Below are 25425 nucleotides of genomic sequence, written 5' to 3'. Positions count from 1 at the left end.
GTAGGGTCATACACTGATATGCAAAGACATATGACTTTGTGTCCTCCATTGGCTGTCCGGATTCTAAGGGGGCGTGTTTTGCGTGCACTGATATGGTGTTTGGAGTGTTCCCTGCAGTTCAATTACTGCATTTGGGAACGCACGCCCAAGATTAGATTAGCTGTGGAGCCAATGGTGAACCCATCTGCCTATATTTAGGCCATCAGCTGTGAAGGGTGTTAGGATTCCGGACAAAACTAGTACGCCTAGCGAAACGCGTAGAGTCCAGTTGGAGAAGGAGCAGCACTGAGAGGAAACCCTGTGCGGTTCAGCTGTTGTTTCCAGCGGCCGCTTTTGGAAGCAGCACCTGCCCGACACCTGTGCTACTTGGCGTGGACTCAATCGTGGAAGAAGGGCGGTGAAAACGTCATCGCTCCAGTTCATTGGCTCTTTTGCTTATTTTATTGCACATTTTTACACCCACACAGCATCTCACCCAGGAGGCCATCTGCCATATACTACACCTGTGCCTGCACACCTGTATATAGAGTGTGATATGCCCAATATACTCACACTTATGTAAGTATAACCATTGGTGATTATAGCACCATCAATTATTGTTTTAAGCATTATTGCACTGTGTACTGTTTATTTTTTTGCATATTGTGTATCCCGCTCCCTATCCTGCCTGTCCACAAGGATTTTCTCAAACCTACTTGATGTGGAATGGAGCGCACTGATTCAGCACGCTGTGCAGTGTGTATTACGTTACGGTGTATATGTATGTAGATATATACAAGTTAACACATGAAAGCCTTGGTTGATCAAAAAAAAGGAAGGGTACACTAAAACACAAATGAACACATGAAAGCCTTGATAGAGGAAAGCAGTAAATAGAAAATGCCAGAAAGACAAGTTTAGTCTTGTGACTGATTAAGAGGATGGTTAATCTGTATTAAATGTTCAACATGTATAGAGTGTATAACATGTAATGTGTGACAGTGTCACATCACACATACAGTGTATAACATGTAATGCATGTCAGTGTCACATCACACATACAGTGAATAACATGTAATGCGTGTCAGTGTCACATCACACATACAGTCTATAACATGTAATGCGTGTCAGTGTCACATCACACATACAGTGTATAACATGTAATGCTTGTCAGTGTCACATCCCACGTACAGTGTATAACATGTAATGCGTGTCAGTGTCACATCACACGTACAGTGTATAACATGTAATGCGTGTCAGTGTCACATCACACATACAGTGAATAACATGTAATGCGTGTCAGTGTCACATCACACAAACAGTGTATAACATGTAATGCTTGTCAGTGTCACATCACACATACAGTGTATAACATGTAATGCGTGTCAGTGTCACATCACACGTACAGTGTATAACATGTAATGGGTGTCAGTATCACATCACACGTACGGTATGAAGGAAAGGAATAGAAGTGATCTGCGATCATGGAGAAATGAGAAACAGAGGGTGGGAGAAATGCTGAGATCAGACCCAGCTTTGTTGACCTTTATTGTGGGTAAGAATTTAGACTGTAAGCCCTTTGTTTTAGTACTACGTTACTCATGAGTTCAGTATTCAGTATTATTCACGTCTCTTTATACTGATGGCACACATTGCTCTCATGTCTTAAATACTGTGGTATCTAATAAATGTCATGTAATAATGTAATAATGTTGGGGCTTTTGATTAACTTTCCAGACTATTTTCCTATAAATTGCACATGCCTTAATGTGCATTAAAGTTATTGAATGCGCTAAAAGTGTTTAATATGGAATTATTTTGCTATAAATCCCATGTTGTGTAACACTGTGGCATTGTTTGGTAATATTGCGGTATTCCCCAGTGTTACATTGTACCTGGCCTAGTTCTGGGTCTTTGTAATGATGTATACTCGGCCCGGAAGCCAGTAAGATGGACAGAATGGTCACTTCTGAAATTGATGCCCATGATGTTAGAGGAGGAGTAGAACGTGTAGTATCCAGGGTTGCAAATCTTCTCAAGCTGGGGAGAGTTCCCAGGACGCCCGTCATATATTATCACCCAGTCAAAAGAACAGTCGGGGTGAGTCTCCAGGCTGTTCATGGGGAAAAAAGAGAATTCGGATGAGAATATAAACAGAATGCATGGACAGGTCCATAACACAGAGAGAACTTAGATCCTGTGACACACAGACAGTGCTCCTAACACAGAGAAGGGACTCAGAGCCTGGGGCGGGTGTGTCAAGGCTTCAACAAGCATCTCCTTTCTCAAGCCCATTCGGATATACAGTATAAAGGGAGGACTTTCTCCATAATGCATATACTTACTCTAGAGTCAAGATTCTGAGCTCCACATAATGACCCACTGTGGTCCAGATGTCCCAGGTACAGTTGGCATTATCTGGGTAATTGTTTGGATAGAAGGGGCTGTATATTACCCCTGAACGTTGGGTCAAGAAACCTCCACATGTGTAACTGGGTTCTGGAATGACATGAGTACATATGAAAAAAATATTTTGCTGCTTGTGAAATAAATATGTGCATTTTGCCAGTTCTACTTTTATCTTCTCTTCTTCTGATCTGCTATTTGATTGCTTATGATACACGAGTTAATAATTCATTTAATGTAGAATGAACCTATTCACATACAGTATTAGTAAGGTTCCATTTTATAATGTATTCATCCTACGCTAAATAGAGTCCGAAAACATAGGTAAGGTGTCAAAATCTGCTATAAAATCCCAGCATGAGTATTAGCTGAGCTCTATTAATCTCTTGTCTGCACGATCGTACAAAACTGTCGTAAAAAGCAGCATCTCATTTATGAAACAAACATAATCACATTTACACAATGAGATGTTATTGTGAAAGGATTTATTTTGCTGTTTCTTTGTTCATTTTTTAAAATTTCTTGGTGTTATTTTTATTTTTGCTCCCGACACATGTTTTTTACCTGTCATCAAAAGTGTTGTTCACTGTTTTTCTGCACACGACCTTCACACACCTCCTATCATAGCCAATCCAGTACGAACACAAACACATTTCTGCACACGTTACTATATCTATTACAAGATGCAGATTCCACCCTCCTATCAGACACTAGCATGCATCACAGATGTACGGCTCTATCCAAGACTATTAAATGAATGCCACGCCCCTGTAGGAGGTCGAATACATCTTTTACAGTATCATGTTCTTGTTATGTGAGTATACTCGTGGCATAGCCTGCATCTTACTATATAGTAAATCCAGCTGGAGAATTACTCCGGTGTTTGTGTGTCTTCAATAAGAATATTTTCCTTAACAATTGTGTGCTACATTTTCTATTTTGTGTGTGTTAGGCCTGGGACATAGTAGCTTCAGCCTCGCTGAGCCGGGCTGAGCCGCACTGAGCAGATGCACTAACCCCCTGCATCTGTCATCAGCGCGGCTATAGTTTCCCCTTCCGTATGCGTGCGGAGGCTCAGAAACTTTACCGAGACAGGCAAGTTTCAAATTTGCTGCTCGGGGAAGCGGAGGAGCGGTCACATGACCGCTCACAGCCAATGGGAGCGAGGGACTAGCCCCGCCTCCCGCTCCGCCTCCGGACACGCCTCCGCTCGGCCTCCGCCCCGCCCCCAGAGCGCGCTCACTGCCTCGCCTGCCAGGACAAGAAAAAGCTCAATTTTGAGCAGGCGCAGCTCAACGCGGCTGAACCTGCTAGGTCCCAGGCCTTACAGTTGTGTAGCTGGAAGACATTAATAAATACAGTTACCCTCAGTGTCACAATGCTAGTTTTTCTGAGGGTTTGAGATAGGATTGTGTCTCCTGGGATGTGTGACTGTGAAAAGAAGCATTATATGTATTTTCTTCTCCGGTTTTAATAAGTTCTGTAAAAAGCAAAGATTCATATTTATTATATTATGTAAAAAAAATAAATTATATATATATATATATATATATAAAGAAGAAAACCCTGCTGCGCTACCAGGCCACAGGGGTGATAATTGCACACAAATAAATGTCCACATAAAAACCACTGATACTAGTGTATATAAAGTGACTACTAGGGATAAAACATAGAAGTACATACAACACAAACACTGGAAGGGGAGGGTGAATAAAAAGGAAAGGGTTAAAAAAGTAACTATTTCCCCTGAGGAAGTCGCATATCGCGATGAAACGCGTTGGGAAGTAGCTAGCACTGGACTTTTGTATTGTTATCATTCATACTTTGAGCATCTCCATCTTTTGCTCGATGTGAAGCCTGTCCGTCCTCCATCACGTTTGGAATCTTGATGCAGGAAGTCTGACTACCGTGTCAGTATCCTACAGTACTGGTGGGCACAGACTCTCGCGGGATTACAACTAAGAGGAGATCAGGTGCGCGCGCACCCTCCCGGCATCCACGACAGGAGAGTGTTGGACACCACACACGGTACACATCTACGGAGGCTCCATCGGGTGATAGTAAAGACTCTATTTATTGTCTGATTTTATTTTGCACAATGTAAGTGTCCATGATTCATCTGCACGTTTATTTTATTATTAAATTACAGTATTATGCTATGGGAGCCGCGCTGTCTTCTTTTCGTTCTATATATATATATATATACCTTCTCACAATTCCAAGCAAACGGTGACCACTTATATGTTCCCTTTAACCAGACAGCACAAAACCAGATAGTTAGGTGCACTCGGTAGGGTTATTATGTGGTTATTAACTAAAGTCTCCTGGCTGCAAAACAGGAGTAAAACCAGCACAATAGAATTGCAGCAGATTGAAACAAAAGCACAAAGCTGTAAAAAGACTGTGCCACTTATTGAACCACCTGTGCTGAAGCAGGGATATCCTAAAAACCTGACCTGGCCCCAGGTCAAATGTCACTGTTTGGTAGGAATGAGTAACTACTTGATAGGGCCTTTGTGGTGGGTGTTATGGGAGCCATTTATCTGAATCTTATATTGCAAAAATGGGGCAAAAACAGCATTACATTCATTTTTAAATAATCAAGTTGAAAGCAAATGTGTCATTTGTCTTTGCTACAATTGATGCTGTTCTCAGCACCAGCACAGCCCCCGTGCCAGGCTCTGATATAAAGCTCTTATTGTGAGCCTATGTTGCTTCAAAATGATACCACAGGATGGTAATCTCCCAATATCTTAATGGACTCAATTAAAAGGGTAGATCCCACACAGTATACACCGGGTCCCATTTTCACCTTTACCGAGGGCAAAAAAATGTGGTTTGTTCATCCATGAGAAGCTTCACTTGCTAATAATAGTGATAGTAATTAAAGATCATTGTTGGACTATTACAAGGTTTACACATTATTACCTGGAGTTGTGTTTGGGGTCGGAGGGTAGAAGCCTGAAAAAAAACAAAGGTCTGTTATTAGATTTCTATGAATTATATTCCCACCGACCAAACATCCATATTTATGGTTCAGAATGGATGCCGTGTGCAGCAAAGCAGCAGAGAGGAGTATGGGTATTATATACATGGTTGTCTTTTAGTATGCAGTGTAGTATTTTGACTTCTGAGAAATCAATATGATCCTGAAAATACTATATTGGATAGCTGGAATTAACAGAGATGTCCAAGGTATTGATAGTATTTTGTAACCTACCCTAACTGCTAATGAGATAAATGTAAAGGTCCCGTCTTAAATGAGCTGTATGACCCCTTTGCCTGGGTCCACAGTTGCTCTTGGAGTAGCTTTTTCCTGTCTTCGTCTCTGCTTTACTCACTCACAACTAGAGATGGTCGAATGCATCAAAATTTGAGTCGCAAACTGTTTTTCTAGCATTTGATTTGCGGTGCGACTAGAGTCCCAAGCGCTATTTATACCCCAGAAAAGCACATTTTCCTGAATACATAGGAACAGTATATATGCTCCCATTGGGCGGGTACTGAAATACCTGGATGTGTAGCGTCTCCAATTGTAATTCATCAGAAAGAAAATAGCAATATCAAACCTGTTAATATTTATATCTAGTGGTATATATGTTGAAATGGTTTTATCCTTGAAAAGTAGCGTTATCTACTAACAGTATAAATTATATTAATAATGATGTTTCTATATATCACTTAGAAATACAAGGTTACACATTATTACCTTCTGTTTTTGCTGTGGTCGAATGGTAGAGATCTATAAAAAAACAAAACAAAAGTCTGTTACTATAACTGCGTCAGAGAGAGTAAACACACAGATTCCCAACAAGCTCTGAGAAACCCCAAACATTACCACATTATATATAGATAGATAGATATACACAGTGGTCGACAAATCAACAAAAAAATCTACTCGCCGAACAAAAAAATCTACTCACCACCTAGTACCAAACGTGTGCTACTTGGGCCAATAGGAGCTCGCCACAATGTTAAATCCACTCGCCCGGGGCGTGCAAATGTATAGGTTTGTCGAACACTGGATATACATATATACATATATATATGTATACTGTATCAGTGTCCAAACGCGTGCTAGTGGGTGTGCCTAAATGTATACAACAAAAAAACAAGCAAAGATGCCCAAAGCTACTTCCAATGTGACAAAAATTAATTAAAAGGTAAATAAGAATTTTAACTCAGGTAGTGTTAGGACCTGCTAACGGTCATGCCTTGAAAGTGGCAGCAGGCTTAAGACGCTTTGGCCAAAGGGTTAAACTAAATGACCCTTTTTCAAGAGAATATATAGGTATTGCACTGTGTATTTTTGTCATATTGGAAGTAGCTTTGGGCATCTTTGGTTGTTTTTTGTTGTATAAGTCAGAGAGAGGCAACGTGGGGACTGTTTGGTATTGAAATTTATAATAGCGAATCTCAGAAACAACATGGTGTGGACCCCAAGATGTAACAGTATAGGCTTCTATATTGTGAGATACATGCTACATCACATCTATTTATACAGTATACAGTACAAGTAGTCTATCATAGAACTATCTGCTTGTTTGTCTTTTACATAGGTTATTGCTGGTCATCACTTGTAAGCTATCTCAGGCAGCTAAACTTAATGTGAACCCCCGGAGGTAGCCACTAGCCTTAGGCTAAGGCCCCTGTGCATGGCAGGGTGCCCGGCAGGGTGCCCGGCAGGGTGCCTGGCAGCGCTCATTATCTGCCTCAGCGTGACCTGGTGGACTCCAGGAACATGCGATGAGGGGCATGACGGGGGTGCAGCCATGACGTTACGCGGCTGGTTCACCCTCATTGGCTGAACCGCTGCCGTAACGTGGCCAATGCTCCGCCGCCGCACCAAAATACACAAATCTTGTCTTTTGGCAAAGGTGGTCGCACATCACACCTTTTGCACCCAGGCATGCACGCCGTCTGGGGCCTGCGCCATAGAGGGCTGTACCTTGTGTGCAGCGCTCACGCCATCGCGTGCACAGCCGCGGCCACTGGGGACGAAGCATAGGCTCTAGTGAGATACTGTAGCTAGTCACCATATACCCTTGTCGTACAGACAAGAAACTTATTATAGCTCTTTGTTTGTTTTTATATTGCACTTTTACACTTTCACTGTGAGTGCCAGGATCACTTTACACTTTGCACTTGTATACACAGCATACCACGCTGCTTTCTCTATACTTACCCCATGTTTACCGCCAGCTCTTGCACTTTAGAGGTTATAAACATTATTTTCTCTCGTTAATACAATCAGTGGAGGCTGAGTGCATCCTATAGGGGTTCTGCTTTCTCTTCGTGTTAATAATTCTAATATTTCCCTGATTACACCCCCCAGTACATTATTCCTAATAAAGCTGAGCAGAGACCTTCTTTCAAAATCTTTATATCCCTTAGAAATACAAGGTTACACATTATTACCTTCTGTTGTTGTTGTGTTCGGATGGTAGAGAGCTATAAAAAACAAAAGTCTGTTACTATTACCTAAAAATGCATGTAAATGTGCATTTACAGAAGTTAAAATGCCAACCGGAATGGTTTGACCAATAATCTAGATTTAGGGATCAAAAATATAATTTTTTAATGAGATTTGAGGATATTGTGTTAACTCACGGAGCATAATGTTCATTTCTGTTTTCAGTAACATCAGGTTATATGAGACCCGATTTGCCAGAACTTTGCAGATCTTATAGCCCTAAGTGTTATGTAGAATTATAGGCTAAAGCTGGTAAATTCCGGGCATTGTTGAATTCCCTGCTCTCTGATTGGATAATGCCCGGAATTTTAACCAATCAGTAATGGTCTGGAATTTTTGGCACCCTGACAAGTTTTTCAGCCAATCAGCTTTCAGTTCTCATTCACAAAGAGTGAGATCAGCTCTTAGACAGGGGAAGTGATTGGACAGGAGGCAGCAGCAAGGCGCTGACTCCTCCCCCACCCTGCCTTCAGAGAGCTCCGCACAGGAGAGTGAGGGGAAAGGGTTGTTTGTCTGTGTGTTTTGTGGGTGTAAAGGGGACCAGCAGAGTGTTTTATTGGTGTATGGGTGTGTGACAGAGTGAAGTCAACTCCTATCAGTTACGCCTGGGAGACATATGTCTGAGTGCTTCATCCAGCACTCATAAGGGTTAACTCAGGTGGAAGTTAGGAAATAAGGAGGCAAGCTGACACCTGTTAGCCAGGAAGGTAGAAAAGGATCTTGTGACTGGCAGTAGCTGGCTCTCTCAGACCAGAGTACATGGATATGTGCTGTTAGCCAGACAGATACATCAAACTGCTTACTGCAACCAAAGTAAGACTTTTTCATTTGTTTTTCTAACTGCTTAAAAGACTCTTATGGTTTGGTTCTGGTTTAGCCAGCCAGCCTGCTAGCTAGGCCTGCTGTGTTAGTCAGTCCTCCCAGTGTGGAGCAGGATTTGTTTGTTTAAAGGGACAGTGTACCCGCATGTTATGTTGCTGTGGAGAAATAAAGCCACTGAACATTTTCATTTACCCTGAAACTACACATGTGGACTGTTCCCTGACCTCGGCTACAGGCCGTCCTGCCACAGGTGGTGTCAGAAGTGAGATCTTGGACGGCCCCTGTATCTGAAGGGCCACACAAAAAAAATGGAGAAATTTTTTTCTCAGTTCCTTGAGCAACAGCTCCAGCTAGCAGAGAAACAAGCTGAGCGACAGGCCCAGCAAGATGAGCAACAGGCCCGGCGGGAGGAAAAGCTACTCCAACTGCTAGTTGAAGGCCCAGCCCCAGGCAGACCAGCTATTCCAAATAACCCACCGGTGATGCTGCCTAAAATGAAGCCAACCGAAGACCCAGAGGCATTTCTCTTCACTTTTGAAAGGGTAGCCACGGCCCACGGCTGGACAGTTGATCGCTGGGTAACGACTCTGGCTCCACTCCTCATAGGGGAAGCTCAGGCAGCCTACCAGGCTCTTCCAGCAGACGAGGCCATGGACTATCAGCAACTAAAGGCTGCTATTCTGGATCGCCTAGGCCTCTCTCCAGAGACCTACCGACACCGGTTCCGGACAGTCAAATATGCAAACAAAGACAGACCCCGGGTCGTAGCCCACCGCTTAGTAGACTTATGTACCAGGTGGATACAACCAGAGAAGCATACCAAGGTAGAGATCCTTGAACAGTTTGTGCTCGAGCAGTTCATACAGATACTGCCCCCCTCCTCCCGCTCCTGGGTAAAAAGACACGCTGCATTTTCCCTGGATTCAGCGGTCCGCTTGGTGGAAAACCTCCTGGGCGACGACACCCAAGAGGATAGCTGGGAACGGTCTGTGCAAACACCAGTTGCTTCCGGTGATGCTAGAGGCAGGAGAGCAGACAATCGAGGGGTCTACAACCCGCCAGCTCGGGAGATCCAGTCAACCCGATCGGAAGACTCTTTCCCATCTCGGAGGGTTCCTGGTACAAACTCCCACAAAGACGCCCGTCCCGGGTCCGAGGCCATTGGATCACTCAAGGGAGGCCGCCACCCACAGTATTCCCCGAGAACCTGGACTCCTGTCACCCATCCGGTGGAGAGGATACCACCACCAACCAGAAGGGAGGATCCCATCCAACAGCGGAGAGGTCCAAACACCGAGCCCCGTCGAGAGCTTCCGCTGACGACCGAGTTTGCGGACTCTGGAGATGAGGAGATGGACTTTTTATATGGCAGAACCACTGCCACAGCTTGTCTCCGAGGGGACCACAATCCGTGGGTAGTCCCAGCATCTCTGGAGGGGAAAATAGTAAAAGCCATGCTGGACTCGGGATCTGGAAAAACCCTGATCCTAGAGGGCCTAATTCCAAGCAACAGACTATCCTATGACTCTCCTTGGAATATCGAGTGTATCCATGGGGATACAAAGAGATACCCGACGGCAAACGTTTTACTGCGTATCAAGGATCAAGAGACTAGCCTACTAGTGGGAGTTGCTCCTTGGCTACCTGCTCCTGTTCTACTTGGCCGAGACTGGCCCTACTTTGAAACATTGTTGGCCCCTACTCCTACGGAGCCTACTTCTCTGGTACCAGAGAAGCCCGGAGACTTGTTTCCTTTTTCCCCAGAGATTTTCCCCCGTAGACACCACGTCCCAAAGACACGTAAACAGAGACGTGCGGAAAAAGAGGACTGGTTAAAAAAGGCTGGGACTCTTGGTAACATTAGTCAGCCCAAAGGACTGCAGGTCATGGCCGGGGATGACCAGGGTTGGGAACAGATAGATACGGGAAATTTGCCAGACCTGGATCTTCCTGACTTCCGTCAGAGGCAGAGGGAAGACCCAGCTCTGGCTAGACAATATGAGAAGGTGGTACAGGTCAACAACAAGATAATGGATAAACAAGGTGTAAGAGTGTTTCCACATTTTGAACTGTTGAATAACATCCTATATCGTGTGAATAAGGTTACACAAACAGGGGAGGTCATTCGACAGATGCTAGTCCCTAAGGGGTTAATTAAAACAGTGTTCACCCTAGCCCATACTCTCCCATGGGGTGGTCATTTGGGCAGAGATAAGACCACGGACCGCATCTCGTCCCGGTTTTACTGGCCAGGCATACATGGTGACATCATGAAACTATGTGAGACATGTCCTGAATGCCAGTTAACTAGCCAAAAGGGACAGAAGCCGGCTCCCTTGGTCCCTCTGCCCTTGGTAGCCGTCCCCTTCGAGAGAATTGGGGTAGATCTGGTCGGACCTTTAGAACCCTCTGCGAAGGGACATAAATTTATACTCGTTGTTGTAGATTATGCCACCAGATATCCTAAGGCCTTCCCTCTGAGATCAGCCACTGCTAAACAGGTTGCCCACAGGCTGTTAGAACTGTTCTTTAGGGTAGGACTTCCCCAAGTAATGTTAACTGACCAGGGAACAAATTTCATGGCAAAGTTAATGCAGGATGTCCTGAAGTTATTGGAGGTAAAATCCGTCCGGACCTCAGTCTATCATCCTCAGACTGATGGATTGGTAGAGAGGTTTAACCGTACTTTAAAAACCATGCTTAGGAAGTTTGTGGACACTGAAAAGCGAGCTTGGGATGAACTTCTCCCTTTCCTGTTGTTTGCGGTACGAGAAGTTCCCCAATCATCCACAGGTTTCTCCCCGTTTGAGCTCCTATATGGACGCCAACCTCGGGGTATTCTCGACCTACTGAAGGAATCCTGGGAGGAGGAGCCCTCCCCCTCCAAGAATACCCTTCAGTATGTCATAGACCTTAGAAACCGCCTAGACATGATAGGTCGGTTTGCTAAGGAAAACCTCAAATCTGCTCAAGAACGTCAAGAGAGGCAATACAACCAAAATGCTCGCTTGAGGGTATTCCAACCTGGGGACCAAGTGATGCTACTACTACCGACATCAGAGAGTAAACTCCTTGCGAAGTGGCAGGGTCCTTTCCAAGTTCTCCACCGCACCGGGGAGGTGAACTATGAGATCTCTCAACCAGGGTCCAGGAAGGGTAAACAAATCTACCACGTGAACCTCCTGAAACCCTGGAAAACGATGAGATCGCTGTTCATCCACCCTCGGGAAGGAGAGACGGATTTGGGTCCACAGCTTCCAAAGGGTAGTACATACAATGACCATCAGGTTCCCATGGGAGGGCAGTTAACAACGGAACAAAGATCAGACCTACTAGAATTATGTGACCAGTTCCCAGATGGTTTTTCGGAGCTGCCAGGGCAGACTGATTTAGTGTCCCATAGGATTGAGACAGAACCTGGCGTAAAAGTACGGTCCCGTCCCTATAGATTGCCAGAGGGCCGAAAAGACCTGGTAGAGAGGGAGATAATAGACATGTTGGAATTGGGCGTGATTGAGGAGTCCCACAGCGAATGGTGTAGCCCTATCGTGTTGGTCCCTAAACCAGATGGGAAGGTGAGGTTTTGCGTGGATCTGCGAAAGGTAAATGCTGTATCCAGATTTGATGCATATCCAATGCCTAGGGTGGATGAATTGCTTGACTCGCTTGGTAAAGCAGAGTATATCTCCACCCTAGATCTCACGAAAGGATATTGGCAGATACCTCTAGCGGAAGAATCCAAATGCAAAACTGCCTTCGCCACAACTCTCGGTTTATACCAATTCGTCACTATGCCATTTGGGTTACATGGGGCTCCAGCCACGTTCCAAAGGTTAATGGACAAGGTACTACGACCCCATAGGGCATATGCCGCGGCCTACTTGGATGACATTGTCATCTATAGCAGACACTGGCAGTCTCATATAAAAAGATTAAGGGCAGTCCTAACGTCCTTAAGAGAAGCAGGGCTCACTGCAAATCCAAAAAAATGTGCCCTGGGTAAATCCACTACAAAGTACTTGGGCTATGCCGTTGGGGGAGGGATAGTAAGGCCACTAGCTAGCAAGGTGGCCGCCATAAAGGAAGTCCCCACCCCACAGATAAAGACACAGGTCCGCTCCCTTTTGGGGTTAGCAGGGTATTACCGGCAGTTTATCCCCAATTTTTCAGAAATATCTGCACCCCTAACAGATCTGACAAAAAAGAGTGCCCCGACCCAAGTTAAATGGTCTTGGGAGTGCCAAGACGCCTTTGACATGCTAAAAAAGTGCCTGTCAGAGGGCCCGCTCTTCGGAGCCCAGATTTTAAAGAGCCCTTCATCATCCAGACGGATGCCTCAGAGGTAGGACTGGGAGCAGTGCTGTCTCAGCAATTTGATGGTGTTGAACACCCCATACTGTTCATCAGCCGGAAGCTGTTCCCAAGGGAAGTGAGGTATTCCGTTATTGAGAAGGAGTGCCTCGCTGTAAAATGGGCAATTGAGGCCTTGAGACATTATGTTGCCGGAGTACACTTCACCCTGGTCACATGCGCCCTTGAAGTGGTTAAACACCATGAAGGACACGAATCCAAGGTTGACCAGGTGGTATATGGCCCTCCAACCCTTCTCTTTTGATATTCAGCATAGACCTGGAAAGGACCATGGAAATGCTGATTTTTTTGTCAAGAGAAGGAGTGGAGGGTCGGGCTTCAGCCGTGTGGGACACTAGCCACACACAAACAGGGGAGGTATGTGACAGAGTGAAGTCAACTCCTATCAGTTACGCCTGGGAGACATATGTCTGAGTGCTTCATCCAGCACTCATAAGGGTTAACTCAGGTGGAAGTTAGGAAATAAGGAGGCAAGCTGACACCTGTTAGCCAGGAAGGTAGAAAAGGATCTTGTGACTGGCAGTAGCTGGCTCTCTCAGACCAGAGCACATGGATATGTGCTGTTAGCCAGACAGATACATCAAACTGCTTACTGCAACCAAAGTAAGACTTTTTCATTTGTTTTTCTAACTGCTTAAAAGACTCTTATGGTTTGGTTCTGGTTTAGCCAGCCAGCCTGCTAGCTAGGCCTGCTGTGTTAGTCAGTCCTCCCAGTGTGGAGCAGGATTTGTTTGTTTAAAGGGATAGTGTACCCGCATGTTATGTTGCTGTGGAGAAAAAAAGCCACTGAACGTTTTCATTAACCCTGAAACTACACGTGTGGACTGTTCCCTGACCTCGGCTACAGGCCGTCCTGCCACATGGTGTTTTGTGGATGTAGAGGGGGCAGCAAAGTCTGTTTTGTTGGTGTCTGCTATTTGTGTGTCTTCAGTGTGTGTTTTGTTGGTGTGTGTGTCTGCAGTTTGTGGTTTTACAGGGGGGTTGCAGTGGGTGTAGGGAGGGGGCTGCTGGTGTGTGTTTTGTGGATGTAGAGGTGGCAGAGTCTGTTTTGTTGGTTTGTGTGTGTCTGCAGTGTGTTTTTGTGGGTGCACAGGGGGGGCTGCAGTGTGTGTTTTGTGGGTGGAGGAGGGGTGCAGAGTGTTTTGTGAGTGTTTGCAGTGTGTGGGTTTACAGGGGGGCTGTAGTGTGTGATGGCCAAACATCTACAAGCACACCATTGCAAGTGCAGATCACATGCACACCATAACCCATTTCTAACTTTAATAAAGGTATATACATGTTGAAATGGTTTTATCCTGGAAAAGTAGCGTTATCTAATAACAGTATAAATTATATTACTAATGATGTTTCTATATATCCCTTAGAAATACAAGGTTGCACATTATTACCTTCTGTGTTTACTGTGGTCGAATGGTAGAGATCTATAAAAAAAAAAAGTCTGTTACTATAACTGGGTCAGAGAGAGTAAACACACAGATTCCCAACAAGCTCTGAGAAACCCCAAACATTAACACCTAATACTGTATATACAGTCATGTGAAAATGAAAGTACACCTCTTTGAATTCCATGGTTTTACATATCAGGACATAATAACAATCATCTGTTCCTTAGCAGGTCTAAAATTAGGTAAATACACCCTCAGATGAACAACACATGACATATTACAACGTGTCATGATTTATTTAACAAAAACAAAGCCAAAATGGAGAAACTATGGGCCTCATGCAGTAAGCCCCGATAAGGCTTTTTCAGCATTTTATAGCCATTTTTTGCCCTCCGGATTCAGTAAGCGCCGATAAGTGGGAATTATCGGGAACTTTTGTTCCTGATAAAAACTTATCGGCATCCGGCTGCCGATAAGCCACTTATGGGCACTTTTTGAACCCGGCTGAATTCAGGAAGCCCCGATCAGTACAAATTCATGGGTGAAGGGTGGGTATCGGGCCAGTGTGGCTTAACCCCTTAATTACCTTTGCGGTTATTATCCGATAAGGTGTTTAAGGGGTTAATTGATATCTGAATGTACTTGCAATGTACATTTGTTTTGGCTATGTATGTTGTGGGCAAGACAAGGATGTTGCTGCGACGGACACTTCGTATTGATGAGGTCAGTAGTACTTTATTTATTTGAATATGCTAGTTAATGTTTTTAATAATGGGCAAATAATCTATTATCCCTATCTGGATAATAGTTATTTTGCACATTATTGTACTGTAGGTGTTGGGGGGGGGTTCCCCAACTGTATGTGGGTAGGCCTCCCTTGTGGGTAGTGGGTGGGGTGGTTAGGCCTCATGGGTGGGGGGTTAGTGTGGGAGGGTATGTAGGCGTCCCGAGTGGTGGGTGAGGGTGGATTAACCCCTTAATGATTGTAGCGGTTAATAACCGCTATGGTGATTAAGGGGTTAGGGGACATTACATTGGATGTTTTCATTCTTGTGTCTGTTTTGCAGCAACAGAGGGGCCATGGGCAGGGTGAAGAGGAGGATGGTCTTCATCGTTGCAGCCGGACATGGGTGGTGAGTACTATATGTATTTAATGTATTTATTGTTGTTTATGTATTTTACATACACAGGGGGTGCATGTTGTTTATAGCAATGTTTATTGGGGGCAATTGTCCCCAATAAACATGCTATTCTGCCTTAACCCCTTCATTGCCTTAGCGGCAATACGCTATGGTAATGAAGCAGCATTTATGTATTTTAATAATATTGTGCGGGAGCAGGGGGCCCCCTGAGCTGAACCGCATTGATTTGTGGCTCAGAGACCCCCCCGAGTTACAGGCCCCGGTTTGGGGCATCGGGTGCCAGTGTCACCGCCATATTTATAGCGGACACGGCGCGAATGGGGTGCAATAAAGATGGCGGCGACACTGCCCCGCGATGACACATTCCGGGGCCTGTAACTCGGGAAGCAGGGGGTCCCTGGTCCACAAAGCAACGCGGTTCAGCTCAGGGGACCCCCTGCTCACTGTACACTATTATTAAAAATACATTCATGCTGCTTCATTACCGTAGCACATAGCCGCAAAGGTAAGGAACGAGTGTTTATTGATATGTGTGTTTTACTCATAGTAAAGATGTGCAGAGGGTCTCAGGAGCTGAAACATTTTGGTTTTAGGTCCGGGGACCCCCTGCTTCCCGAGATACAGGTCCCTTTAGGGGGTGCCGGTATCCCTCTGCTTGGTTTACAAGTCGCGGTCACGTGATCGGGACCTTTAAATGCAGAGGGATACCGGCACCTCATAAAGGGGCCTGTATCTCGGGAAGCAGGGGGTTCCCGGACCTGAAACCAACGCGCTTCAGCTCCGGAGACCCCCTGCACATGTACACTATGAATAAAAGTTGTTTATAAATACTTTATTTTTTGCTGATGTTTGCGCTGAGAGAGCAGCTTGTCTCTCTCTGCTGCAAACATCTATCGCCAGACAAGGCCTATCGGAAGGCTTATCGGGAGCCAGGCTGTATCGGCACAGGTCATCGGCAGTACTGCCTAAGCAGTGATTCGGCAGGGATCGGCATGGATTCGGCCCTTACTGAATACTGCGAGGGCAAATCGCCAAAAAAAACACTATCCGCCACCTATCCGCAACCCTTCCCGAAAAGATTTTATCTGGGCTTACTGCATGAGGCCCTATGTGTGAAAAACTAAGTACACCCTTACGGCTTCCATAGGAATTAAGATGCTAAGTAGCAGACAGGTGCTACGAATCAAATGCCCTTGATTAATTGATCATCAGCAAGTGTGACCACCACTATAAAAGCCGAAGTTTTAGCAGTTTGCTGGTCTGGAGCATTCAGGTGTGTGTTAACACAATGCCAAGGAGGAAAGACATCAGCAATGATCTTAGAGAAGCAATGGTTGCTGCCCATCAATCTGGGAAGGGTTATATGGCCATTGCCAAACAATTTAAAGCCCATCATTCTACAGTGAGAAAGATTATTCAAAAGTGGAAAACATTCAGGACAGTTGACAATCTTCCCAGGAGTGGACGTCCCAGCAAATTCACCCCAAGGTCAGACCGTGCAATGCTCAGAGAAATTGCACAAAAAAAACCCAAGAGTTACATCTCAGACTCTACAGGCCTCAGTTACATGTTAAATGTTAAAGTTCATGACAGTACAATTAGAAAAAGACTGAACAAGTATGGTTTGTTTGGAAGGGTTGCCAAGAGAAAGCCTCTTCTCTCTGAAAAGAACATGGCAGCAGAACTTAGGTTTGCAAAGTTGCGTCTGAACAAACCACAAGACTTCTGGAACAATGTCCTTTGGACAGACGAGACCAAAGTGGAGATGTTTGGCCATAATGCACAGCGCCACGTTTGGTAAAAACCAAACACAGCATATCAGCACAAACACTCATACCAACTGTCAAACACGGTGGTGGAGGGGTGATGATTTGGGCTTGTTTTTGCAGCCACAGGACCTGGGAACCATGCAGTCATTTAGTCGACCATGAACTCCTCTGTATACCAAAGTATTCTAGAGACAAATATGAGGCCATCTGTCCGACAGCTAAAGCTTGACCAAAATTGGGTCATGCAACAGAATAATGATCCCAAGCACACCAGCAAATCTACAACAGAATGGCTGAAAAAGAAAAGAATCAAGATGTCGCAATGGCCCAGTCAAAGTCCAGACCCTCAACCCGATTGAAATGCTGTGGCTGGACCGTAAGAACTGTGCATAAACAAATACCCACAAACCTCAATGACCTGAAGCAATGTTGTAAAGAAGAGTGGGCCAAAATTCCTCCACAACGATTTGAGAGACTGATGAAGTAATACAGAATAGATTACTTCAAGTTATTGCTGCCAATGGTGGTTCTACAAGCTATTGAATCATAAGGTGTACTTAGTTTTTCACACATGGTTTCTCCATTTTGGCATTATTTTTGTTAAATAAATCATGACAGTGTAATATGTCATGTGGTGCAAGGAAAGTGAGCGCAAACCCAAAATATATTAAAAAATATTAAAGATATAAAAACAATAAATATCACCAAGAGGAGATGCAGCTGGTGTGAGGGATTTCTCAATCCCTCAAGGTAACATCTGGAGGAGGACACGAAGCGCAAGAACTCCTCTCACAGGTGGTGAAATATCACAGGAAAACTCGGGCCTTAGAGAAGCCGAGTGCAGAAGTGAGACATGAGTAAAGCTGAGCAGAGCCAAGCAGAGCTGCGTCGTTCCTGAACCCAGAGTGGTTAAACTGCCATTTTTTATTCTGGAGCATGTGAGTGAACTGGAGCTCCTTGCTCTAGTATTGTTTGTTCATTAAAACTGTGTTGCACTATATTTTTCTTTTTTTCCTTCCTACATATGCTGCCTACATTGTTACCTGATTTCCTGTGATATTTCTCCACCTGTGAGAGGAGTTGTTGCACTTCGTGTCCTCCTCCTAATATGTCATGTGTTGTTGCTCATCTGAGGTTTTATTTACCTAATTTTAAGACCTGCTAAGGAACAGATGATTGTTATTATGTCCTGATAGGTAAACCATGAAATTCAAAGAGGGTGTACTTTCTTTTTCACATGACTGTATATATGTATACTGTATCAGTGGCCAAAGGAGTGCTAGTGGGCGTGCCTAAATGTATACAACAAAAAACAAGCAAAGATGCCCAAAGTTACTTCCAATGTGACAAAAATTAATTATAAGGTAAATAAGAATTTTAACTCAGGTAGTGTTAGGACCTGCTATGGTCATGCCTTGAAAGTGGCAGCAGGCTTAAGACGCTTTGGCCAAAGGGTTAAACTAAATGACCCTTTTGCAAGAGAATATATAGGTATTGCACTGTGTATTTTTGTCACATTGGAAGTAGCTATGGGCATCTTTGTTTGTTTTTTGTTGTATAGGTCAGAGAGAGGCAACGTGGGGACTGTTTGGTATTGAAATTTATAATAGCGAATCTCAGAAACAACATGATGTGGACCTAAAGATGTAACCACTAGTTCTAGACAGTATTGGCTTCTATATTGTGAGATAAATGCTACATCACATCTACTTATATACAAGGAGTCTATCACAGAACTATCTGCTTGTATGTCTTTTACATGGGTTATTGTTTGTCATCACTTGTAAGCTATCTCAGGCAGTTAAACTTGATGTGAACCCCCGGAGGTAGCCACTAGCCTTAGGCTAAGGCCGCTGTGCACGGCAGGGTGCCTGGCAGCGTTCATTACCTGCCTCAGCGTGTCCTGGTGGACTCCAGGAACCAAACGATGGGGGGCGTGGCAGGGGTGCAGCAATGACGTCACGCGGCTGGTTCGCCCTCATTGGCTGAACCGCTGCCATGATGTGGCCAATGTTTGGCCGCCGCGCCAAAAGACAAAAATCTTGTCTTTTGGCAAAGGTGGTCGCACATCGCGCCTTGTGCACCAAGGCATGCACGCCGTCTGGGGCCTGCGCCATTGAGGGCTGTACCTTGTGTGCAGCGCTCACACCATCGCGTGCACAGCCGCGGCCACTGGGGATGAAGCCTTAGACAAGCATAGGCTCTGGTGAGATACTGTAGCTAGTCACCATATACCCTTGTCGTATAGACAAGGAACTTATTATAGCTCTTTGTTCGTTTATACATTGCACTTTTACACTTTCACTGTGAGTGCCAGGATCACTTTACACTTTGCACTGGTATACACAGCATACCACGCTGCTTTCTCTATACCTACCCCATGTTTACCGCCAGCTCTTGCACTTTAGAGGTTATAAACATTATTTTCTCTCGTTAATACAATCAGTGGAGGCTGAGTGCATCCTATAGGGGTTCTGCTTTCTCTTCGTGTTAATAATTCTAATATTTCCCTGATTGCACCACCCGGTACATTATTCCTTATAAAGCTGAGCAGGGGCCTTCTTTCAAGTTCTATATATCCCTTAGAAATACAAGGTTACACATTATTACCTTCTGTTGTTGTGGTATTCGGATGGTAGAGAGCTATAAAAAACAAAAGTCTGTTACTATTACCTAAAAATGCATGTAAGTGTACATTTACAGTAGTTAAAATGCCAACCGGAATGGTTTGACCAATAATCTAGATTTAGGGATCAAAAATATAATTTTTTAATTACATTTGAGGATATTGTGTTAACTCACGGAGCATAATGTTCATTTCTGTTTTCAGTAACATCAGGTTATATGAGACCCCATTTGCCAGAACTTTGCAGATCTTATAGCCCTAAGTGTTATGCAGAATTATAGGCTAAAGCTGGTAAATTCTGGGCATTATTGAAATCCCTGCTTTCTGATTGGTTACAATTCCGGGCATTATCCAATCAGTAATAGTCTGGAATTGTTTGCACCCTGTCAAGTTTTTCAGCCAAACAGCTTTCAGTTCTCATTCACACAGAGTGAGATCCGCTCTTAGACAGGGGAGGTGTTTGGACAGGAGGCAGCTGGAAGGCACTGACTCCATCCCCCACCCTGCCTGCAGAGAGCTCCGCACAGGAGAGTGAGGGGAAAGGGAAGTGTGCCTGTGTGTGTTTTGTGGGTGTAAATGGGACCAGCAAAGTGTTTTATTGGTGTGTGGGTGTTTTGTGGATGTAAAGGGGGCAGCAGAGTTTGTTTTGTTGGTGCCTGCTGTGTGTGTGTCTTCAGTGTGTGTTTTGTGGCTGGAGGAGAGGTACACAGTGTTTTGTTGGTGTGTGTGTGTCTGCAGTGTGTGTGTTTACGGGGGGGTTGCAGTGGGTGTAGGGAGGGGGCTGCTGGTGTGTGTTTTGTGGATGAAGACGTGGCAGAGTCTGTTTTGTTGGTTTGTGTGTGTCTGCAGTGTGTGTTTTGTGGGTAGAGGAGGTGTGCAGAGTGTTTTGTGTGTGTCTGCAATGTGAGGGTTTACAGGGGGGCTGTAGTGTGATGGCCAAACATCTACAAGCACACCAGTGCAAGTGTAGATCACATGCACACCGTAACCCATTTCTAGCTTTAATAAAGGTATATACATGTTGAAATGGTTTTATCCTTGAAAAGTAGCGTTATCTACTAACAGTATAAATTATATTAATGATGTTTCTATATATCCCTTAGAAATACAAGGTTGCACATTATTACCTTCTGTTGTTGCTGTGGTCGAATGGTTGAGATCTATAAAAAACAAAGCAAAAGTCTGTTACTATAATTTGGTCAAAGAGAGTAAACACACAGATTCCCAACAAGCTCTGAGAAACCCCAAACATAACCATGTATATGTATATGTATACTGTATCAGTGGCCAAAGGAGTGCTAGTGGGCATGCCTAAATGTATACAACAAAAAACAAGCAAAGATGCCCAAAGTTACTTCCAATGTGACAAAAAATAATTATAAGGTAAATAAGAATTTTAACTCAGGTAGTGTTAGGACCTGCTATGGTCATGCCTTGAAAGTGGCAGCAGGCTTAAGACGCTTTGGCCAAAGGGTTAAACTAAATGACCCTTTTTCAAGAGAATATATATGTATTGCACTGTGTATTTTTGTCACATTGGAAGTAGCTTTGGGCATCTTTGTTTGTTTTTTGTTGTATAGGTCAGAGAGAGGCAACGTGGGGACTGTTTGGTATTGAAATTTATAATAGCGAATCTCAGAAACAACCTGATGTGGACCTCAAGATGTAACCACTAGTTCTAGACAGTATTGGCTTCTATATTGTGAGATAAATTCTACATCACATCTACTTATATACAAGGAGTCTATCACAGAACTATCTGCTTGTTTGTCTTTTACATGGGTTATTGTTTGTCTTTTACATGGGTTGTTGCCGGTCATCACTTGTAAGCTATCTCAGGCAGTTAAACTTGATGTGAACCCCCAGAGGTAGCCACTAGCCTTAGGCTAAGGCCGCTGTGCACGGCAGGGTGCCTGGCAGCGTTCATTACCTGCCTCAGCGTGTCCTGGTGGACTCCAGGAACCGAACGATGGGGGGCATGGCAGAGGTGCAGCAATGACGTCACGCGGCTGGTTCGCCCTCATTGGCTGAACCGCTGCCATGATGTGGCCAATGTTTGGCCGCCGCGCCAAAAGACAAAAATCTTGTCTTTTGGCAAAGGTGGTCGCACATCGCGCCTTGTGCACCAAGGCATGCACGCCGTCTGGGGCCTGCGCCATTGAGGGCTGTACCTTGTGTGCAGCGCTCACACCATCGCGTGCACAGCCGCGGCCACTGGGGATGAAGCCTTAGACAAGCATAGGCTCTGGTGAGATACTGTAGCTAGTCACCATATACCCTTGTCGTATAGACAAGGAACTTATTATAGCTCTTTGTTCGTTTATACATTGCACTTTTACACTTTCACTGTGAGTGCCAGGATCACTTTACACTTTGCACTGGTATACACAGCATACCACGCTGCTTTCTCTATACCTACCCCATGTTTACCGCCAGCTCTTGCACTTTAGAGGTTATAAACATTATTTTCTCTCGTTAATACAATCAGTGGAGGCTGAGTGCATCCTATAGGGGTTCTGCTTTCTCTTCGTGTTAATAATTCTAATATTTCCCTGATTGCACCACCCGGTACATTATTCCTTATAAAGCTGAGCAGGGACCTTCTTTCAAGCTCTATATATCCCTTAGAAATACAAGGTTACACATTATTACCTTCTGTTGTTGTGGTATTCGGATGGTAGAGAGCTATAAAAAACAAAAGTCTGTTACTATTACCTAAAAATGCATGTAAGTGTACATTTACAGTAGTTAAAATGCCAACCGGAATGGTTTGACCAATAATCTAGATTTAGGGATCAAAAATATAATTTTTTAATTACATTTGAGGATATTGTGTTAACTCACGGAGCATAATGTTCATTTCTGTTTTCAGTAACATCAGGTTATATGAGACCCCATTTGCCAGAACTTTGCAGATCTTATAGCCCTAAGTGTTATGCAGAATTATAGGCTAAAGCTGGTAAATTCTGGGCATTATTGAAATCCCTGCTTTCTGATTGGTTACAATTCCGGGCATTATCCAATCAGTAATAGTCTGGAATTGTTTGCACCCTGTCAAGTTTTTCAGCCAAACAGCTTTCAGTTCTCATTCACACAGAGTGAGATCCGCTCTTAGACAGGGGAGGTGTTTGGACAGGAGGCAGCTGGAAGGCACTGACTCCATCCCCCACCCTGCCTGCAGAGAGCTCCGCACAGGAGAGTGAGGGGAAAGGGAAGTGTGCCTGTGTGTGTTTTGTGGGTGTAAATGGGACCAGCAAAGTGTTTTATTGGTGTGTGGGTGTTTTGTGGATGTAAAGGGGGCAGCAGAGTTTGTTTTGTTGGTGCCTGCTGTGTGTGTGTCTTCAGTGTGTGTTTTGTGGCTGGAGGAGAGGTACACAGTGTTTTGTTGGTGTGTGTGTGTCTGCAGTGTGTGTGTTTACGGGGGGGTTGCAGTGGGTGTAGGGAGGGGGCTGCTGGTGTGTGTTTTGTGGATGAAGACGTGGCAGAGTCTGTTTTGTTGGTTTGTGTGTGTCTGCAGTGTGTGTTTTGTGGGTAGAGGAGGTGTGCAGAGTGTTTTGTGTGTGTCTGCAATGTGAGGGTTTACAGGGGGGCTGTAGTGTGATGGCCAAACATCTACAAGCACACCATTGCAAGTGTAGATCACATGCACACCGTAATCCATTTCTAGCTTTAATAAAGGTATATACATGTTGAAATGGTTTTATCCTTGAAAAGTAGCGTTATCTACTAACAGTATAAATTATATTATTGATGTTTCTATATATCCCTTAGAAATACAAGGTTGCACATTATTACCTTCTGTTGTTGCTGTGGTCGAATGGTTGAGATCTATAAAAAACAAAGCAAAAGTCTGTTACTATAATTTGGTCAAAGAGAGTAAACACACAGATTCCCAACAAGCTCTGAGAAACCCCAAACATAAGCATGTATATGTATATGTATACTGTATCAGTGGCCAAAGGAGTGCTAGTGGGCGTGCCTAAATGTATACAACAAAAAACAAGCAAAGATGCCCATAGTTACTTCCAATGTGACAAAAATTAATTATAAGGTAAATAAGAATTTTAACTCAGGTAGTGTTAGGACCTGCTATGGTCATGCCTTGAAAGTGGCAGCAGGCTTAAGACGCTTTGGCCAAAGGGTTAAACTAAATGACCCTTTTTCAAGAGAATATATAGGTATTGCACTGTGTATTTTTGTCACATTGGAAGTAGCTTTGGGCATCTTTCTTTGTTTTTTGTTGTATAGGTCAGAGAGAGGCAACGTGGGGACTGTTTGGTATTGAAATTTATAATAGCGAATCTCAGAAACAACCTGATGTGGACCTCAAGATGTAACCACTAGTTCTAGACAGTATTGGCTTCTATATTGTGAGATAAATGCTACATCACATCTACTTATATACAAGGAGTCTATCACAGAACTATCTGCTTGTTTGTCTTTTACATGGGTTATTGTTTGTCTTTTACATGGGTTGTTGCCGGTCATCACTTGTAAGCTATCTCAGGCAGTTAAACTTGATGTGAACCCCCGGAGGTAGCCACTAGCCTTAGGCTAAGGCCGCTGTGCACGGCAGGGTGCCTGGCAGCGTTCATTACCTGCCTCAGCGTAACCTGGTGGACTCCAGGAACTGAACGATGGGGTGCGTGGCGGGGGTGCAGCCATGACGTCACGCAGCTGGTTCGCCCTCATTGGCTGAACCGGTGCCATGATGTGGCCAATGTTCGGCCGCCACACCAAAAGACAGAAATCTTGTCTTTTGGCAAAGGTGGTTGCGCCTCGCGCCTTGTGCACCAAGGCATGCACGCCGTCTGGGGCCTGCGCCATTGAGGGCTGTACCTTGTGTGCAGCGCTCACACCGTCGCGTGCACAACCACAGCCACTGGGGATGAAGCCTTAGACAAGCATAGGCTCTGGTGAGATACTGTAGCTAGTCACCATATACCCTTGTCGTACAGACAAGGAACTTATTATAGCTCTTTGTTCGTTTATACATTGCACTTTTACACTTTCACTGTGAGTGCCAGGATCACTTTACACTTTGCACTGGTATACACAGCATACCACGCTGCTTTCTCTATACCTACCCCATGTTTACCGCCAGCTCTTGCACTTTAGAGGTTATAAACATTATTTTCTCTCGTTAATACAATCAGTGGAGGCTGAGTGCATCCTATAGGGGTTCTGCTTTCTCTTCGTGTTAATAATTCTAATATTTCCCTGATTGCACCACCCAGTACGTTATTCCTAATAAAGCTGAGCAGGGACCTTCTTTCAAGTTCTATATATCCCTTAGAAATACAAGGTTACACATTATTACCTTCTGTTGTATTCGGATGGTAGAGAGCTATAAAAAACAAAAGTCTGTTACTATTACCTAAAAATGCATGTAAGTGTGCATTTACTGTAGTTAAAATGCCAACCGGAATGGTTTGACCAATAATCTAGATTT

General features: G+C 44.3%; 1 protein-coding gene across 5 annotated transcripts in view; it reads right to left on the bottom strand.

Annotated features, from left to right (window-relative positions):
* The window catches only part of LOC142501763 (cubilin-like), a 99980-nt gene that overhangs the window by 64089 nt on the left and 10466 nt on the right, over positions 1-25425 (bottom strand). For all 5 annotated transcript variants that reach the window (XM_075612115.1, XM_075612117.1, XM_075612116.1 and 2 more), the window contains exons 3-13: positions 25294-25320; positions 23769-23801; positions 22626-22658; positions 21101-21133; positions 19958-19990; positions 14440-14472; positions 7804-7836; positions 6095-6127; positions 5314-5346; positions 2325-2478; positions 1875-2092 (exon numbers count right to left, since the gene is read on the bottom strand). In XM_075612115.1, the coding sequence (XP_075468230.1) occupies positions 1875-2092; positions 2325-2478; positions 5314-5346; positions 6095-6127; positions 7804-7836; positions 14440-14472; positions 19958-19990; positions 21101-21133; positions 22626-22658; positions 23769-23801; positions 25294-25320 (663 nt within the window). The remainder of the gene's footprint in view (positions 1-1874; positions 2093-2324; positions 2479-5313; positions 5347-6094; positions 6128-7803; positions 7837-14439; positions 14473-19957; positions 19991-21100; positions 21134-22625; positions 22659-23768; positions 23802-25293; positions 25321-25425) is intronic.

This window comes from Ascaphus truei, chromosome 8 (genome assembly GCF_040206685.1).
Source record: "Ascaphus truei isolate aAscTru1 chromosome 8, aAscTru1.hap1, whole genome shotgun sequence".
In the NCBI taxonomy this organism is placed as follows: domain Eukaryota; kingdom Metazoa; phylum Chordata; class Amphibia; order Anura; family Ascaphidae; genus Ascaphus; species Ascaphus truei.
This window is presented reverse-complemented; position numbering and strand designations above follow the sequence as displayed.